Here is a 21,116-nt window from a genome sequence, read left to right on the forward strand (position 1 = left end):
GTGCGTTCCATCACTACCGAAGGCAGACTGACTACTGGAGCACCGCGGACTCCTCACAGCCGGCGCCTACAACCAGATACATTCGTTACGTAATAGACGCGCAAAACTTCTCTTGCGAGTTTCTCAGAATTCCCAGAGTAGTGTACCTTACTACTTGCATACATTGTTGTTTTAATGGCCTGCTTAAGCTGAAAAAAGTTTGAAACAAATCTGTGATCAGACGTCTGGGACTCACCATGTACGTTGGGTTTAAATGTGTGTGAAATCCTATGGGACTTAACTGCTAAGGTTATCAGTCCCTAAGCTTACACACTACTTAACCTAAACTATCCTAAGGATAAACACACACACCCATGCGCGAGGGAGGACTCGAACCTCCGCCGGGACCAGCCGCACAGTCCATGACTGCAGGGCCTAGACCGCTCGGCTATTACCGCGCGCCCCATGTACGTTGGAACAGCATGAAAGGTAACAACAGTATAGAATTACAAAAGTGTGAAATTATAATACATACTACCACTAATGCTTGTAAAAATGACAATAAAATACCACACACGTGGCGGCACAGTGCTGTTACTTAACAGCAGTGTAAAACTAATGTATAATGTAATAGGTGTGACAGGGAAAACAAATTTTCGTATAGTAACGTGACAAGTGCTTAAGTTATAGGCTATTACATTAAAACAGTGACTCCTACTTGATAAAAATAATTAATCAATTGATTAAAATTACGAATTAAAAGACATGTTAATGAACTACATCGTAGTGTGTTCTACATACCAATAGATAAAAATGCAAATGTAATAATGAAATTCACACTACACTGTGCATCGTACATTTTCATTCTTGTTTACATATATTAGAAGACAATGTAAGGTTTACGAATATATATGGAATTTACATACCTTGAATCCTCCACTTTTTAAAATATAACCTTAAGGACTTGCCTTTTATTTTTGTTAACAGAAATATAAATACTCTGAGAACGTTAATTGCAAGTCTAAAAAAACGAGTAAAATGGGAATATTGTCACAAAATCAGAAATTATGAGAGAAATTTAATTTGCCAGCGTCTACTGTGCCACAATTTCTGATAAAATTGAAAGGATCCTTGGTAAATCTAATACAGACGTTCGCTTTAGAGCCGAAAATATGTCGGACTAAGGGTTCGTCATAATATCTCACAGGGAAATAATCAGCATTTACACTCTGGCGTTGATAGCGTAACGTCTGATAACTAACTAGAGAACTGTGTTGGAAAGAAGGATCATGGTCTTGAACTCGCTTCATCGAGAATATGCTTACATGAGGTAAAACTGCACTGGTTACACATGTATAAACGCATAACCATGAAATCAAGAGTACTGACCAAAACTTCTGGATGTTGCACAGAGCAAACAGGCGGTGGTATCTTGAGTTGCTTGAGGAACTTGACATTTATTCTGTTAAACGAAAAGTAACACACTAGAGTCTTAAAGAACAAAATGAATTTTCCCGTAACGCTTACTTTAATATTTACTATGAAGTGCACCAGTAGTGTATTCCTCGTTCCGTCTGAGCAAGAAAATGTTAGTTGGCCGTGATAGAAGGCGGACGGCGGATTGCTGCGTGTGATGCACTACTGCATCGCTTGCCGCTCAACGTGCAGTAATCGGTGGCACACTCGAACAGCGACAGTTGTCTCAAAATATTATCATTCAACGCTTTCGTTAAACTGTAGTAATGTTTACTAAAAGCCATAGTTATTTATGACACTGTATCCCTTTTTCTCGCCCTTTTTCGAATTACAGAAATGGTACACAGTGAATTTTATTTCTATTTGTTAAAATAAAAACGAATTGGTTGATTTGGGGTATGGAACCAAACTGTGTGGTCATCGGTCGCATCGTATTAGGGAAGGATGGGGGAGAAAGTCGGTCATGCCCTTTCAAGGAGGCATCCAGGCATCTGCCTGAAGCAATTTAGGGAAACCACGCAAAACCTAAATCAGGATGGCTGGGGGCGGATTTGAACCGTCGTCCTCCCGAATGCATGTCTAGTGCGCCAACCAATTTGCCATTTTGCTCGGTTAAGACGAATTCTTAAAGTTGTGTTTCAACAGATGGAAATTTCAAGCAGGGCGAAGTACAAACCACAACATTTCGACGATCGACGGCTTTGATTTGAAATTGGCTCTGGTTATAAAACAAAACTTGATCAGTTTGAAAATAAAGGTGCCTGTGCTCAAACAAAGCTATCACTAGAACAATAAAATTTCTTACCTTTATCTGCGCCATGGTAACGCTCTTCGCACTGCTCTCTGTTAGTACTTAAAATTAAATAGTTAGCATACAACTATTGTGCAAGGCTGTTGCTTAGCATACATTTCAGTTAAATAGAGAAGGACTGAGCAAAATTGTTTATCAAAACGACGTGGATCTGGGAAATGGTATTGAGTTGTGGTAAGTAACAGTATTGGACTTACTTTAAACTCTTTGACAATTAATAATACTCACAATTAAAAAACAATAAACTAACTATACATTAACAAATAGATTAACAAAATCATTGGATGTGAGTGCTAGACACTGTTTTCATCATCACGTATGTATACGCGCATTGCATTGGTAACAAAACAACTTTCTTTACCTTAATTATTCCCGTGTGGGATTTTGCAAACAAGAAATCATTATTGCCCATAGCAAGTATATATGTAGCACACATCAGATACAACACGTCTTGAGAGTCGTATCTAAAGGTTGCTCTAACACATTACCCATAACATCTTGAACCAGCGATCGCTGTTGAGCAGCGACGCTACAGTCGATACTACGTTTGATCATCTCTGGTTCAATATAAAATTTTCTTACAAAATTTTACCCTATGTATATACCTTTCACCGTCTGGGGTCATGTAATCTAAATAGTAGGCTTCACGTGTACGAGGGTAATCCCAAAAGTAAAGTCTCCTTCTTTTTTATAAGTACATAGAGCTGTTTATTTTTACAATGGTTGTCATCAATTTACAGTTTGAACAGTTAGCTATTTTTCAACATAATCACCATTTCTGTTGATGCATTTTTGTAGACGCAGCGGCAGTTTTTGTATGCCCATGTCATACCTGCTCGCCTCCACCCACCTTGCGCACACCTTCCGGTAGTTCAATGTTTGTTAAAATTCTGTGACCGGTGTTTCGGTAAACCTCCAGGGTGATCCGCCCATCTTCACGCATGCTTTGCTCATCCCTCAACACTGTCTCCTCAGACATAGACGGTCTCCCGCGGTTTTGTTCGTCGTGAATTTCGGTCCGACCGGCTGCAAACTCTCTACACCACTTACGAACATTTTTGACATCCATGTACGACTTACCACACACTTTCGTCAATTGGCGATGGATTTCAATCGGCGCAGTGCCCTTTGCGATCAAAAACCGAATAAATGGGCGTAACTCGCACTTGGCGGTAACATCCAACGGGAGCTCCATTTTTAACGGCTGACAAGCCAAGGCTGAGCGCCTCGGCGCGGGATGCGCATGTTTGTACACAGAGCGTGAAGTACTCTGTATAACAATATTCCTCACCATTGGGTATCGGGTTCTTATCGTAAGTGTGAAGTTGAAAGTAGGATATTTTCTTGAAACTTTGCCTTGAATGAATTCTGAAACATTTTTAACTGGTTTGTAGCCAATTTTCATGTAAGCTACAGTGATAACGCAGTGTGGCCGGCCGGAGTGGCCTTGCGGTTCTAGGCGCTACAGTCTGGAACCGAGCAACCGCTACGCTCGCAGGTTCGAATCCTGCCTGGGGCATGGATGTGTGTGATGTCCTTAGGTTAGTTAGGTTTAATTAGTTCTACGTTCTAGGCGACTGATTACCTCAGAAGTTAAGTCGCATAGTGCTCACAGCCATTTGAACCATTTGAACGCAGTCTGACTAAAAAGTACTCAATGGAAACGATTAAACATTCGAGAGCGCAACGTAAAATTAATTCACGTGTTTCGAAAGGAAACCAAAATATAAGATTAAACTCCCAAACTATTAACTTTTGAGTTCTGCTGCTTGTCTACGACTTATCTGAGAGAACTGATACAGCTGTTGGTGGAACTGCATTCATCAGCAAACCGTGACACAAAAAGGAGAAAGCTGAAATACTACATAAAATATGAGAATAATATTTGCCCGGACGAAACGAGTTCAACCATCTGATACTCCTCACATAAATCGAATGGCGAGAAGAAGGAATCCGGTGCAATAGATAAACCAACATTTTACCATTAATGGAAGTTACACATCATCCAATGCTTTTTTACCGTTAAGTCATCAGCCCAATTACTCTAAGTAACTGCTATCCACAACTTCCTCTTTAATCTAATTTAATCCAATTTGTGTCTTCGTCTGCCGATGCTGTTTCCCCTCCACTGTTCTTTCCAACGCCAAGTTAACTATTTCCGTGTACCATGGTATCAGGTATTCGCAGAGATCTTTAATGAAAAATGCGTTCTTTGGCTGTGCCATTCTACTTCTTATATCTGCCTTACCTCCACCCTTCTCAACACTAGCTTATCCTTCTCGATGTTCTGCTATTGTTACTCTCATTTTTTATTTGCAGATGTTGTAGATTGTTTCTGTTTCCTACCCACAATCTTCTAAGAATTCTGAACATTTGTTTTCACTTTAACATAGTAGCTTTCCAGGTCTACAAATGCTTGGTAGATCTGATTGTTCCTCAATCTACCTTCCATTACTGACCAGAGCGTAGGAAAGCCTTTTACTTCCACTTTGGGCAACGGCCTTGCCGCTGTGGATACACCGGTTCCCGTCAGATCACCGAAGTTGAGCGCTGTCGGGCGTTGCCGGCACTTGGATGGGTGACCATTCAGGCCGCCATACACTGTTGCCATTTTTCGCGGTGCACTCAGCCTCGTGATGCCAATTGAGGAGCTACTTGGCCGAATAGTAGCGGGTCCGGTCGTAGAAAACCATCATAACGACCGGAAGTGCGGTGTGCTGACCACAATCCCCTCCTATCCGCATCCTCACCTGAGGATGACACAGCGGTCAGATGGTCCCGATGAGCCACTTGTGGCCTGAAGACGGAGTGCTTTTTACTCCCACTTAGATTCATTTGTTTTTAGTTTGTTATAATTTATTCTTACATTCCTACCACTCGTTGAATCCACATCTCCTGATATACAGGTCGTACAACGATGCTTCTGAGCTGTCCCTAGGCAAAGGTTCCGTTCCGAAGTAATGTTTGCTACCAGTTTGGGAATTTGTGTATTTCACACGCAGTGATGCGCTTTGACCTGTCGTAATTTTAGATTATGTGATAGTCTTCAAAGTGGTAATGCTGTTTAGTTAGTGTTCTAAAATCAACATTTATAACGAAATAATAGACAAATAACGCCACATTTATAAGTCGAATTCAGTTAGTCCGGTATCGTCTCATGGTCTCCAGATTCCCAATAATAGATTCATATTATTTTCCTCCGCATTTCCGTACATGACAACAGGTTGTGCGTGAGTCAAGCATAGCCTACGGAATTGTCAGTGTTGAACGTCTCATATATCAGTGTGATGGGCCCGTGAGGTACAATTCAAATCAATCCAAGCTGGGTTGAAAATATACGACAGAAGAAAACATCTAGGTCGTGTGTCAATGTCACATAAATAAAAACTGCTTCAATAATTATCTGGAAAAAATGACAATGTGAGTAAACTGACACACACATACTTGCTGTATTTTTCATCTGCAGAGATCTCGTGTTAGACATCTTACTATTTGTAGATAACTAAATTATGATGGATGTAAATGTACTACGGTCATCTTACGACATACGTCTCTGTTCAGGAGAAACGATGGCGATTGAAGAATGAACGCGACTTTAGTAACATATCTATTTATTTTCTTACAAGTCTTTGGATTTATCTTTTAGATATAGACACAAAAATTTCTAACGTTAGTGCTAACGACAGTAAACAAAATTACTGTGTGATTAGAGATTACCAATAACAGATTTTGAAATGAAACTTAAAGTAAGAGGTCGTTTAGACAGCATCTAACAAAGACTGCAACTAAATTGAGGAAAAGAAATAACATCCTGCGAAAATAAAATGGTGCAACATGCTGTTCCGCAGCTTCCATCTGACGATCATCTGCCTTCGGCATCGTCTGTTCAGCGGCAAAGTATTGCAGGCCTATCTGAATAAACAGCAGCCACACGAAGCTGGTACACACAAAACTAAATCAAACAATGCTGATTGTTGCTGTCCCAGTACAGTCCACTCTAGTATTCTGCCTACCTCTACTGAGGCAGTTTCCACCATCTAACCTAAGAGGAAAGAATAATCTTCTCAGGGAACATAAGCATTGTGCAACAAGCGGCAGCTACGTTTTCTTCAGGAAATACCTGCTATCCAAATCAACAGATCCGAAACAAACATTCCACACTCAGAACTGTTAGCAACATGGCGGACTATATCTTCAATCTTGATTATGCTTGGAGGTAAGAGTGTTACAACAATAGTCCAGCAGAACTTCAGAGATTTCTAGGTGCGAACAACGAACCATGGGAACTCGATCTCCCCCGCAACCTACATCGTCAGTTATTTCCTGGATGTATCCCGATGTCTGTCTTCCTCTGAAGTCTTACCCTCTACAGCTCCATTGCCATGGAAGTTATTCCCTGATGTCTTAACAGATATCCTATCAACCTGTCTCTTCTTTTTATCAGTGTTTTCCATACATTCCTTTCCTTGTCGATTCTGCGGGGAAGCTCCTCATTCATATTCCCTTATCAGCCCACCTAATTTTCAACATTATTCTGTAGCACCACATCTGAAATGCTTGTATTCTCTTCCGTTCCTGTTCTACCACAGTCCATATCTCATTGCTAAGAAACTCGAAGTTTTGACACTAGTTTCCTGATTAACTGTTGTTCTGTCCCAGTGAGCGAATGATTAATTAACAACAGTGAAAGTACTTATATTAACATGCGTTATGCATATCATACACAATCACAAAAATTTGCTGTATGTTTGCCTGTCAATTTTCTTCTATTAAGTGTGTTGTATTACAAGGATCTTAATTAATTTCTTGCTCCTTGATACAAATATGTACCACATTTGAAGACTGCCGCCTCTATAACGCATATTCATGAATCCATTTTTCCTATTTGAAATTTATGCCACACTAGCTGATCGGTACGTGGCTTAAACGTCCAAGAGTTGGCAGCAATGGAAGGCAAAGTAGAAAACATTCCCTCTACCACGACCTCTCACCCCGGAATAACAAATCTGTCAGTCCCTACACCCAACTTCATCCCCGAGCTGACCGAGCAACTTTTCGCGCACCTGCCGTTATTCCTGCAGTATATTTTTCATTCGAAAGAGAGGCAGTGACATCCAACAGCTGCAAGCGGTATTTATTCTTTCGCAGTGTAAAGTTATCCTGCTTCAGAAGTTACTGCATGTTTACACCTTTTAAATATGTAGGAGTATATTCGAAACCATTAAATAATAAGTAGCCACCATTCGCAACTAATTGCCATCTGACTCCTTCGTCGAACAAAATTATTGTACAGCTGCTGACAATAATCACCTGTATTATATTAAAACCCTCCAATAGAGGTAATAAGAATTTTAAATTGCCAGGCGCCAGTTTGAGAACAAATAAGTTTCTAGAGATATATTCACGGGGTGCCACCGTTTCTGCGGGTATAGAAAACAACACGAAGTACTGCTAATCGCTGATCAACTCTTAAGAAGCTCTTAACATTAGCTGGCGTTTTTTTGATTCGGCTATTATCAGTTACATGTATTTTGTTATAAAATACGGCTGAGAGTGGCGGACAGCACAAATATTTGATTCTGCCCGCAAGACTGTCACTGAGCTATACGGTTAGAATTGATACACCTTCCCAACAGTGTCCTTAAAAGGAAGGACGGGCGTTTGGGAAACCACAAGTTTTTGTTGCCTCACCGGAAGCAATCAGCGGTTCCTTGCGATGTGGAATGAGTGGCAGACAGGCAGAAGGGGTCGCCGCAGTGGGGCTTCTCGGGCATCACCGGCAAGGTCGGTGACGTAACGACAGGGAATCCGCCACTCCCCTCTATCTGGAGCAACTGGTCCGACCCCACGAGAGGGCCGACGCGTATAAATACCGGACGCCGATCTGCTTGGGCCACTCGCGGTGCGGTGTCTGCCTCCTAAGCAACATGAAGGTAAGCCAACCTCACAACTTGCAGACGGTGCCGTGCTGTTCAGGTATTAGTCTCTCGGGAGTGTCTGTGCCTGCGTAAGAAGCTACAGTAAACTGAAACAAATTGCACCATTTCTCTTTACGTAACAGCATTATGATCACCATCGGCAGATTTTTACTTCTTTGTCAAAATATCACCTTGTAGTGCACGAAGTAACATCAGCCTCAGTCGGCTCGTGGAAAGTATACTCCGAAAGCATTCTCTCATTCATCATGCGCTACCTATTAATTTAAGAACAGTTGCTTGTTTCGCTTATTTGCTACACGGGTAAAGCGTCTGTAATGCACAATACGTTTCTCCCAGACTGAAAAATACTGTGCCGGAACGTCCATGGTCGATAAGGTCGCTTGAGGTAAGGCAAGATGTAAGATTGGATTATGTAAAGGAAGATATCCCAAAATAGCTGTCTTAGGGGACCTGTAAAAAACGTCGATATGTGTGGGTGGACCTATAGTTCATCCGAACAATTTCTCAAGGAAAAAATATATTTCAGTTACCACTGCCCCGTTTCACTAAGAGATACGATCAGTTTCTTCGTGTTGTATCTATACAACAAATGCGGAACCTTATCAATAGAATCAGTAGATAGCGGCAGTAGTCTGCTACCACGTCATGTCCTTAACACTGGGTAAAATATTTGATGGTGTTTACTTATGAAAGGGCTCCAGATGTAATGCTTTGAGCAGGGGTTTTGAGTTGTGCCTAGGTGGCTCATCTGGTAAAGACTCTCCAGGGAAAGGCAAAGGAGCCGACTTCGAGTCTCGGTCTAGTAGACAGTTTTAAACTGCCAGGAAGTTTTATGAGAGGGTTAGTCGGAAGTTTTTGAATGCTCAAAATTCAGTTTGCCAGTTGGATGGCTATGATGACAATCTGATCTTGGTTATAGCAATGGTACAAAAACGAAAGACATGAAGATGTTTTTACGGATTGTCACAAAAATATTTATAGCGTGTCCTACAATACAGCAAAAAAGAATAATAAAAATTACAAACCGTTGAATAGTTGATCGAAGACTTGGAAAACCTAATAGAGACTATTGTACTGTTGGTGTAATTAATGACAGAAGAAAAGGTAGTCTCCCTCAAAGTTCGCCATAAGACAGCTGACGTCCATTATATTTATGTACAGTATGTCCCAAAAGACACTGACAAGTTTAGGAACGGGTTCCTTGTACCAAAACGAGAAAAAAGTCTGGTTAATATGGGCTCTAAAATGCATACCTTAAGAGCTATGAGCACTCGTTATCTTCGATACTATGAAATACATCTCTTCTTTTTCAAGCAATTTGTTTCCATATTTTGGAAGGAGGTTAGTGTGCACCAAAACAAGCAAAAATGTCTAGTAAACATCTCTAAAATGCATCTTCAACTTTACTGGTATGAAACACATCTCTTCTACGGAACAAGTGTTCTTTGCTCTCAGAGTATGCATTTTAGAGTCCATGATTATGTGACTTTTCTCTTGTTTTATATATTGGTGTGTGTGTGCGACATAGCGGATGACGTCAATAATCGTTTAAACCTATTCATAGATACGGTTGCGTTCTGGGAAATGATACAGATAAAAGCTTGGAGTGAAGCTTTCAGTTAATTCTAAGAAATAATAGACAAATAATGCAATGCTCATTATTAAATGCGAACAGCGATGAATCATTGGGATCAGTCACTATGTGCAAGTCTTCTCTTCAGAACAAGCTTAAATGGTTCATGACGACTTGGTTTATTCAGTTTGAGAGTGTCACAGTGATTCGAACAGCCTTCTGTGGATGATGATACGATAAAGACACCGTGCATCGTCGAGAGTCTTACCCGAGAAGTTTTAAGGATCCACCTTCAAATGCGATTTGAGAGACCTATCTTTTCCCTAAATACTCATTACTCATAGAGACCACTTTCTGTTTGCCTCAAAGCTTAAACAAACAGAGTGCGCAGAAGTGGGAAACGTTCCAAACATGAACTGTAAGCAGTACTGTACTTTTAAAAAAGCGCACTTTTCTTATTTTATTGTAATCTTTCCTCGTGTGATGGGTGTGTAGTCACTTACTCATGTCATCGTAGACATGGTGGAAAACTGATCATGTAAAACTGAATATCATAACACGCTTTGCACGGTTACATTGTTATTTAAATGTCTTAATTGTTGTTATTGCCAATATTAACCACATATCTACTTACACAAGCAATGCAGAACATACATGCGAGTTTATTATCTAAAACACAGTTTTACACATTGAAGTTCTATTGCCCATTGTTAGAACTAATTGTTTGGAATACGGATATTGGTAATTTCTCTCTTGCAGTTAATGACAGGATGTTGGTATGATGTAGGATTTATAAACTGAAGTTACGTTTTGACAGGTGTACGTCGTCCTGTCAGCCCTTGCTCTGTGCGTCGTCGCTGAACCACCAGTCGACCGGTCGTACCTGCCTCCCAGCTCTGAGTACGGACCTCCCTCGGCCTCCTCTCTCAGCTCTCAGTACGGCGCCCCAGCAGCCAACGGCCTCAGCACTCAGTACGGTGCTCCTTCAGTCAATGGCCTCAGCACGCAGTACGGAACTCCTGCGCTGACAGGCGCTGCTTTCGGTCGCTCAGGCGCTTTCAGCCAGGGTCCTGCAGCACGCGTCTCCTCCAGCTTCGGGAGCGCCTCCTTCAGGAGGTTTGGAGCTGGTAGGAGGATCGGCGGTGGTCTCTCCACTCGCTATGGCGCCCCTTCGGCGGCTGGTCGCGCCACTGGCTTTGGAGGACTCGGCCTGTCCACACAGTACGGCGCCCCTTCTTACTCTGGTGACGCGCTCGCCACTCAGTACGGTGCGCCCTCTGCCAACGCTGGTGGCCTCTCTCCAGTGTATGGAGAGCCCGGATACGGCTACGGTCGCGCTGGAGCCCAGGAGGACCCACTTGCTGTACGTATTTGAAATAAAATTCTCTAAAGAACCTTCAATGTAGGAATAATTTTGATGCTGCTTAGGATATAGTCTTGACTTTAGTCACATAACGGACTGAACGACATCCTTGATTGTGTTATGCCCTCCACCGCACACCGTTGGGAGGCTTGCGGAGTATAAATGTAAATGTAGATGTAATAATTGTATTGATTGATGCTTTTGAAGGTAATAAGCGTAGTATTTCTTCTTGGGCATTTAAATATAGAAATGCCAGCATTTCAAAGATGAAGAGCATGCTGTAAATTACTGGCTTATATATATATATATATATATATATATATATATATATAAGGAATGATGGGTGAATTAAAACAGTTGTTAAAAGACTAACGCCAACGCCAATTAGTTTTCGCTTCATGGATGTTAAATGAGACAAATATGATCGAAACAGCAGCTCTCTCTCTGCTGTCACATATTTTATATACATTTCTGCGTTCCAAAGTCTCAGATTGATGTCAAATTTCTTTCCAATATTACCAAAATTTCGGCTATGGCTTACAGAGATGTAACAGGTAGCAGAAAGGCAAGAAATCACGTCTGATTGTACTTATTTACACGTAAATGATACTCTGTTGTACTTCAGTTCCTTATTTGATTTGTTTAGAATGTGTAATGTTCGCTTCATATTATGGTAATTTATGTAAATTTATGCATAAACTGAAATCTATATTTAGATTGGATAGTCCGTGTAGGCTTTTCGCAAGTTAATATTCAGACTAGATTTTCTTACTGATTCAGACTTTATAGTGAGCGTAGGACTCGATACACTGTATCAGAGTGACTCGCCCTGAAGGAACTTAAATTCATACAGCTTTGAATATCGATAAGACTATTCTATTAGTGTGACTGGTTGTTACATGATAAAATATTGAATAGTCAGACTGATGAAATTCGACTTGTAATATTAATCGAAACCTTGGTAGTTAGTTATGGACTCACGTCGTGGTTACACACCCAGAAGAATATTATTATGAGGTGCTGAGGTAAGACAAATGTATCCTGTTATTCAATTTTCTAAAATGCGTAAGTGTTAAGATATTCAGTTTCAGAGTAGTGTGTCGGATCACGACATGAATCACTGTAATCAATATAAAAATCGGTTAAAAATCTTCCTGAAATCTATTGTTCCATTTTTTTTTCTTCAGGCAATAGAACGAAACCATTGTGAGACAGATAGAATGTAGCCGTTTTCTGGTTTCCACTTCTGGGTAACGAATTATCTGCGTACCAGATTTCTATCATTCATCCTAAGAACGTGAGCAAAATCGATTTTTAATCAAAAATTTTTATTCTAGTTATTTATTATAATGTGAAAGGAATTCCTGAGTAGTTTTTATGTAAAAAGTTGGTACTTTTTTGAAGATACGTTCTGTCTGCTAAAATGTATAAAAATATTTAGATACTCCATTTCAAAACAATGAGGTGTACCAAGGGTGTGTGTCACGCTACTTTAGATGGAATTATGTTGTAAGCTTTCTCCTACATGTACATCTAAAACTCAGACAACGAAAGAAAACCCCACCCAGAGAAAGATAGTTGTTTATTTGGTACTTACTAACTCTGTTTCTTGATAACAGGCTATCTGCATCACGATTACTTTTAAGCAGGGTCAGCAAAACGGACCGCTATTTCCCAGTTTTCGTTGTAAATTTCTGTAAACTACTGTTCAATAATTTAGGGAATAAAACAGCGGAAAAAATTGTGTGTTAAAAATGTACAGCAGTACATGGTCTTGATGCAGTGTCCACTGGAGGAGAAACGAACACAATCTGAAAATATTATTTGCTCTTGGTATAGCTGCTATTTTATTTTTTCCTCCTGGCTAACAGTGGCGGCACTAAGTACCACCATCAGGCCATGCCCTGATGTGCAGTCGTCTAGTTTACTTCCCAAGCAGATGTGTCAGGTACAGATGAGGTCGGGCGCTACAAACGCATTCCCTTTGTCACCAGGAGCCGGCCAACTACGAGTTCAGCTACTCAGTGCAGGACGGCGAGACGCTGAGTGACTTTGGACAGGAGGAGTCCAGGCAGGGGGAGAGCGCCCAGGGCCAGTACCGCGTGCTGCTGCCCGACGGCCGCAAGCAGATCGTCTCCTACCAGGCTGACGAGGGCGGCTACAGGCCCACCGTAGAGTACCAGGACACCGGACTCACCGCCTACTCCGCCAGCGGATACGGCTATGGCAGGGGGCGCGCCGGAGCTGGAGCTGGAGCTGGAAATGGGGGATACCACTACTGACCAACTACTGGACTGTTCAGAATGATGAAACTAAAAGATGCTGCCAAAAGATATACAGTGTACAAATAATACTGACAGTAGATATAGTCAAATTAATTTATGCAGAATGAATGTTGTTGTCCGTTGATAGAAGGAATTTCTTGAATGTGTCCTTCTCTTGTGAAACAATATTTTTAGTTTTGTATTTGAAAGAAAATAAAGAGAAGTGCAATATACACATATGGTTTCAATTTTTTTTTCGTTACTACACTGTAATAAGTAGTTGAGGTCTACATCTACACTAACTCTTTGAAAGAGCAGGAAACAATCTGCCATTTAAAGAATTTTACTTCAGATGCTGCTGAAACGGAACATCCTTCGCTAGTTCCATAATTTGAAGGCGTGTGCATGACTTTCTCAGTCATTCGTAACTTTTATACTGTCCTGAATATTTCCAGAAGTAACAAAATTTAGCTATTCAATTTTTATTTGATGCAGTGAAAATTTCTATCTATACTCTCATAATGAATTCATATTTTCAAAAGATATTCCTTTTGATATCTTTTAAATAATGAACAGCTTCAACACAATATTTTTTACACATTCTCCTTCAGGTATCCTGTGGTAATATAGAAAAATGCTGAGGATTACCGGATGGGTAGAGCGCGTAACTAATAATGAAGTACTGAGCAGAACTGGGAAGTTTCTGGCATTGAATAAAAGATGGGACCGAATAATAGATCTCATACTGAGACATCAACGACTAATCAGTTTCGTATTCAAGGGCAGTGTGGGAGTTAAAAGATGTAGAGAAGAGAGCAAGACACGAATACAGCAAGCAGATTAAAATGGATGAGGCTGCAATAGTTTTTCGGAGACGACGCAGCTTGCACAGGACAGAGTAGCGCGCAGAGCTGCATGAAACCAGTGTTTAGACTGAAGTCTACAACAACAACAACGTATGCAACAGACTAACAATTAGGAAATAATTATGGTATTTATTCAACAGACCCAGTTACTTTATAATTTCATAACTTACTACCGACATCGACCAATGAAAAGTCATCCTTGGAGTATGCGAATCACTGTCCTGTACAATGTTCTGAACTTGACAAATGATTGGTCGGAATTTTTTAGCTTGTCTAGTGATTGTGTCAGTAAAATACGTAATACAAAACATTTTGTGACAATACTGGATATGTCTGATTCACCACTTCTTCTGCATTTAGGGGATTACTTGGTCATCCATTCTTTGTTTGGATACTACAAAAGCAGTGTAGTTTCTATTACGGTCTTCAGTCCGAGGACTGGTTTGATGAACCTCTCCACGTTTATCAAGTGCAAGCCTCTTCGTCTCCAAATAACTACTGAAACCTACATCCATTGGAACAGCTTACTGTGTCCGTGCCTAAATCTTTGTCAAGAATTTTTACTGCCCACCCTTCCTCTGTTACCAAACTGACTTTCCTTGATGCCTCAGGATGTATGTTATCAATCAATTCTTTTTCTTACTCATATTGTGACAAAGCTTTTTGTTCGATTCAGCACCTCCTCATTAGTTATTCAATCTATCCTTCTAATTTTCAGCATTATTTTGTAGCACCATATTTCAAAAGCTTATATTCTCTTCTTATCATTGCTAGTCTAAATTTTATAACCTCTCTAATTAAGCTGTCATCAGCTATTTTACTGCTCACCTGCTTGTTCCCTATCTAATTCGTCACGCGGAGTGGCCACGCTGTTTGAGACGCCATGTCACGGGCTGTGCGCCCCCCCCCCCCCCCCGACGGAGGTTCGAGTCCTCCCTCAGGGATGGATGTGTGTGTTGTTCTTAGCAGAGGTTAGTTTAAGTAGTATGTAAGTCTAGGAACCGATGACCTCAGCATTTTGGTCCCTTAGGAATCCACACGTTTGAACATGTTTCCTAATCTAATTTTCTCGTAATTGCATGATTTAATTCGACTCGATTCCATTAATATTGTTTTACATTTGTTAATATTAATGTTATCATCACTTTTCAAGACTGTCATCATTCCGTTCATCTACACTTGAAAGTCTGTTTCCGTCTCTGACAGTATTACAGTGTCGTCGGCAAATTTATAAGTTTTTATTTCTTCCCCGTGAACCTTAATTTCTAAATTTCTCCCTGGTTTCCTTTACTGCTTACTCAATGTGCTGACTGAATAAGATTGGTGATAGGCTACAACCTGGTATTATTCTCATAGCAACCATCGCTTTCCTTTCATGTTTTTCGACTCTTATAGCAGAAGTTAGGGGTTTTGTACAAGGTGTAAACGACTTTTCCTTCCATGTGTTTTATCCCTGATAGTTTCAGTATTACAATGAGTGTATTTTACTCAACACTGTCAAACGCTTTCTCTGAATCTTTATTGCTTCTAACGTAGGTTTGCCTATCTTCGACCTTTTTTCCAAGATAAGTCGAAGGATTAGTCCCTGAGGTCAGCGTCTACAAGTTTTCGGATTCTTCTATAAATAACTCGTTTTACTAATTTTCAACTATGAATTATTAAACTGATAGTTCGGTGGTCTTCACACTTGTCAGCACCTCCTTGTTTTGAATAAGGAATTGTTATACTTTCCTTAAAGTCTATCCGTGCTTACCCATTTTACATTTACCAACTATCTAATTTTTCACATGTCTGTATTCATTTTCGCCTCCTTCATTTGATGAATTTTTACATCTTCTCGTTACATTTCTTCCTATATTTGGCACATTATATGTAATAGTTTTGCCATGGCTTGCTCTCCCACGGACTTCAATGGTTCTGAGGGAGTTCTGTCTACTTGAAGGACCTTGCTTCCACTTGGGCTTCAAAGCGATCTGTCAAATTCTTCTCGCAGTATCCTACCTCTCATCGCATCTTATTTTACTTCATCTTGCCTTTCTAAAACGCTGCCTTCAATTTCACTGATCAAGTATAGCTCGACTACATATTACTCCCATGTTTCAGCTTTCCATTCTTTCCTTAGTTCTAACTTGTCATCTGAGATTCTGTAATTATATAGCTGCACTACTTTTCTCCAGATATTGTTTTTATGTATACAGAATGAAGCAGCGAGTGGAAATTTGTACCAAGGCCGAGAATCGAGCCTGGGTCTCCTGCTTACTACGCAGTTGCGCTAGCCACTGTTAGCGACCTTTGTACGGCGGTTCACTCAACTGCACGGATTACCCTTGCATGCCTGCCCCTCGATATAAATTCTCACTGCCACCCCAGTTTATTTTAAATACACCCTTACACACAAACAGAATTGCCAAGGCTCCTCGTGTTCTCACAATTCGGTCTAGGTTATCTGCAAACATTTAAACCGATAATGGTTGATAATTTTCTCTGCCTGCACCAGACATATTACGATTAGATTTTTAAAGTTACACTAGAGGTTTTGCGGCGCCATGTTCGGTTTAAAGCTAACATGGCTGTCAGTGGATTGCCGCAGTGCGCAGAACAGTGTCATATCTGTGCTGCACTCACAGCTGGCGTTGAAAAAGACTTACACAAATCACGACCACCTGATGTATGTGAGGAATTGTTATGTGATTCTTAAAGATGATTCTACCTTAAATTTTAAAAGAAAGCTACATTCAGTTATATACAACAAACAGAATACAAATAGTGATTACTGTAACTATGAACAGCAGGCAGTAAATGGGTTGGGATTGTAAGCGTTTGGATGTACACAATCATAAAATCTGTACTAGAACAATGCAATTTTTAAACTCCTCAAACAAGTAACTTCAGCGAAGTTTTCTCTTCCTGTAATTCCTAGTTATGAATATGAGACAACAATATCTTAACGTATTTCGGCTATTTCTACTCATCAATGCGTTATGGTACAATGTTCTGCCATAATTCACCACCGTGAAGGGAGGTATAGATGCCCAAAAAATGAAATGTGAGATTAATATGTGGTGTTCATCACAATCACCTTGGGTGCCATTTCAGGGGGTTAGACATTTTAAATGCTCCTTCGCAGTGTACACATTCAGTACTGAAATTCGTTAGAAATAGTCCGTCATAATTTAAGACAATAATCGTAAACTGGAAACCAGCCATCCCCCAAGCAGCGGTCGACTTAATACGACAAAAGAAACGCCTTTGCAAACAAATTAGGCGTGACAACATCCCAGGACTAAAAAGGTAGTGGAACTGACTAGATGCAAGAATTAGTAGAATCATTTCCGAACACCGCCAAACACAATTGGACGACACATGTCGACAGCTGAAGTGTAGGGAATGGGGCAAGTTGTGGAAGCGCTTCGAAATCCTGACTAGGACAACGAAAAGCTACATACCCCACTCTAGTGATGAACAACGAACCGACGGCCGACAAGGCGGAACAAGCGGAATCATTCAGGTAGGTACTGGATGAAGTTTACTCCTTCCCCCAAGACGACAGATTCAACGAGGACCTCAGGCACCAGACAGAATATCAGCCCTCCCTAACCCTAAACACCCGAAGAATAGAGACAGAGGACGAAACTGCGCTAAGCAAAGAAATAAAGGACACAGAAATGATAGACGCGGTACACTCAGGACGAAATTCCGCCCCTGGAGAGAACCAAATTAAACGAATCCACCTGCAGAAAGCACCATCCCACCTCCTAGCACCGCCTGACTAATGAAAGACTGCCAAACAGCTTGTAAACCAATAAAAACGTCATGATCTTAAAGTCTGAGAAACCCAAGACCGACCCACGCTCCTACAGAACGATCCCCCTATTAGTCATAGGTAAAACATATGAACGGATACTGACAGACCGCCTAAAAACTCGCACAGTACAAAACGGAATCCTCCCACTGACACAATAACGCTTTAGACAAAACCACTTCACTAACGACCCACTTCTCAAACCAACGGAAGGAATAACAAAAGTATTCAACAGGGTTTACTGCACACTCCCTGTTTTTATAGACGTCGAGTGCGTTCGGCAGGATCTGGCACTCAGGGCTCCTATAAAAACTAATCCTATTGGGCTTCCCGACCAAGACAGTGCGCATAATAAGAACATATATTACAGTCAGAAAGTGCAAGGTACACGTAGAGGATGTACCCTCTCGAGAAGTCACGCCTCAGGCAAGTGTGCCACAATGGGGCATTTTGTCCCTGCTACGGTAGACATGCAACGGTAACGACTCCCTCAGAAACAGCAGGACTACAATCCGACGACACCGCTTATTGATGCACAGGACTCAGGACGACTGCCCAACGGAAGACAGAAGCATACTTACAACGACTACAAGACTGGATGGTAAGACGGAGAATCCGACCTAATCCATCAAAAACTCGTACTACCCTATTCCAATACAGACAGCTGACGAAAACGAGTTACCAAAACGCAGACGACATACGACTGACGCTCTGGGACACACCACCGAGACTTGGTGATACTGCCAGGTACCTTATGTGTACCTAGACAAACACTTCAACTGGAAGACCCACCCTACGTACTTTTTAAATAAAACACGAAAGAAACAAAACCAAATCAGACAACTTCAAGGACGATTTCAAGAATGCGACGATCAAAGGCCGGCCACTGTGACCGAGTGGTTCTAGGCGCTTCTGTCCGGAACCGAGAGACTGCTACGGTCGCAGGTTCGAATCCTGCTTCAGGCATGGATTTGTGTGATGTCCTTAGGTCATGTTTAAGTAGTTCTAGGTTCTAGGGGACTGATGATCTCAAATGTTAAGTCCCACAGTGCTCAGAGACATTTTGGACCATCAAGCAGCAAGCCATACTTACAAGACGTGCATTAGACCTGTCATAGAATACGCTGCAGGCCCACTCGGAGGCATACACAGGCCAATTGCGAAACGACTTTACTCATTTGCAAGAAATACGCAGCATCTGCAGACTACCAAGACCTACACCCAGTGAAAAAGTACACAACGTCACTGGAGTGGACCCTGTCCAATCCCGAATCACCAAACTCAGGGCAAGATATTCACAGCACATACTCATGAAGCGACCAGACATGGAAGATATCCCAACGACAAGAACAAGATCAACCAGACGAGCGAAGTTCAAATATGATCAACCCACGCGTACACTTGCCCACACCAGCACAGAATTGCCCCCACCATCGAACCCCTAATCCGAGAAATCCCACAGCCCCGTACCTGGAGCGAAAGCCGAACGACTAATTACACCAAACACATACCACAGAGAAACCATATTCACATTCAAACAACACACACAAGTGAGAGAACGCAAGCGCACGCGCGTGCACACACACACACACACACACACACACACACACACACACACACACACACACACACACACACACAAATCTGAAAAAAGGGTCAATGTAAAAAAACAGATGCAAATGGTGCCACTGTCAAACGCAATGTATGTAAACTATCCTCAAATTCCACAACAAAAATTATATGCCCTGACATAGTGAAAGTACGAAATATATGTCAGAAATAGCTATCATTACTCCTCAGCTACTTTACTATCATTTTATTCTATTATCATGTTATTTTTTACTTTATTATTATGCTATTCAATAATCACTTTTATCTCTACTATGATACAACTATCAACAGAAGTTATTAATATTTACTTGTAATTCTTCAATGTGAAATAATGAACAATGTAAAACTGAATCCCCAACAAAGACCCACACACCTCAAAGTTCAGAACAAGGAAGTATTACTCGTAATATATATAGCAAAATTGCTTCTTGTGAACAAGAGATTGTATTCCACAGACAAATTTTTCGTTAAAACTGATTAGATATGTATCTAATAAAAGTAATTTTACTCCTGACTTGATCGTTTTCTTTTATTTCCTTATAGTTACTATTATAATTTCAGGTCTATAGGAGTTTTCACAGAAATTCAAATCTGAAATGAAAATTTAACGTAAACACCTCAAAAATGATAAACATTGAAAACGCACTAAAATTCGGCACAAAATCTCTAAAGATTCAATCATAAATATTTTGGAAGAATATGAATTATACATGCACACTACGGATTATCCTTACGATAAACTAAACGAACAAACTGATTTCAAGCACAGACAGTTAAAAAAAAAATTGAATTGAAATTTTATATAGGGATAACGAATAACGAAAACACCAGAGATTACAAACACATCGATAGCATTTCCATAGTGACACGACGCACCATATAATAAATATCCCTGAATAAACAACTAGCTGTCGAACCTGAACTTCTACGGCTATCAAAATAATAAAAAATCGTTTTATAATATACGTTCAACATCGAACAACTTTATAACTTTACTGAAAAAAATATTGCATCCAACAACTACGGATATAAATAATGGTTTACTTTAAGTTGACGTATGTCCATCTACAACGTCAGAACGTGGGTACAACAATTCAGTTTAAGAAACGTTTATAAGTTATATATTACGTAAAACATAAATAAACGTGTTTGTTTGCAGATGCAGTGATGAATAAAATAAAGCAGAAATAAGCTTGTATATCAAAACAAAATATCAAGCAGCATACTGCTTGCTAATTCTCAGCCTTAATACATGTTAAAGTTATAATATGGCCCGCGGGCGGACGCTACTGACAGAATGGCGATAGGGATTTAATAAATAGTTTAGTGTACAATTACGCGCACCCTCCGCTGTGCCGATTAACAGCTCGCTGTTGACCTACCATTCAACAGAAAACTTCGAAACTCATATTACGTCAACATCTGCGACTTT

The 21,116-nt window shown here is 40.6% G+C and overlaps 1 protein-coding gene across 1 annotated transcript in view; it reads left to right on the forward strand.

The window, feature by feature from the left end:
- LOC126273380 (pro-resilin-like) overlaps positions 1-21,116 on the forward strand; it is a 367,374-nt gene that overhangs the window by 14,462 nt on the left and 331,796 nt on the right. Inside the window, exons 5-7 of the mRNA XM_049976933.1 lie at positions 8,098-8,199; positions 10,596-11,141; positions 13,136-13,420. Of these exons, the coding sequence (XP_049832890.1) occupies positions 8,098-8,199; positions 10,596-11,141; positions 13,136-13,420 (933 nt within the window). The remainder of the gene's footprint in view (positions 1-8,097; positions 8,200-10,595; positions 11,142-13,135; positions 13,421-21,116) is intronic.

The sequence above is a fragment of the Schistocerca gregaria genome, chromosome 5 (assembly GCF_023897955.1).
Source record: "Schistocerca gregaria isolate iqSchGreg1 chromosome 5, iqSchGreg1.2, whole genome shotgun sequence".
In the NCBI taxonomy this organism is placed as follows: Eukaryota; Metazoa; Arthropoda; class Insecta; order Orthoptera; family Acrididae; genus Schistocerca; species Schistocerca gregaria.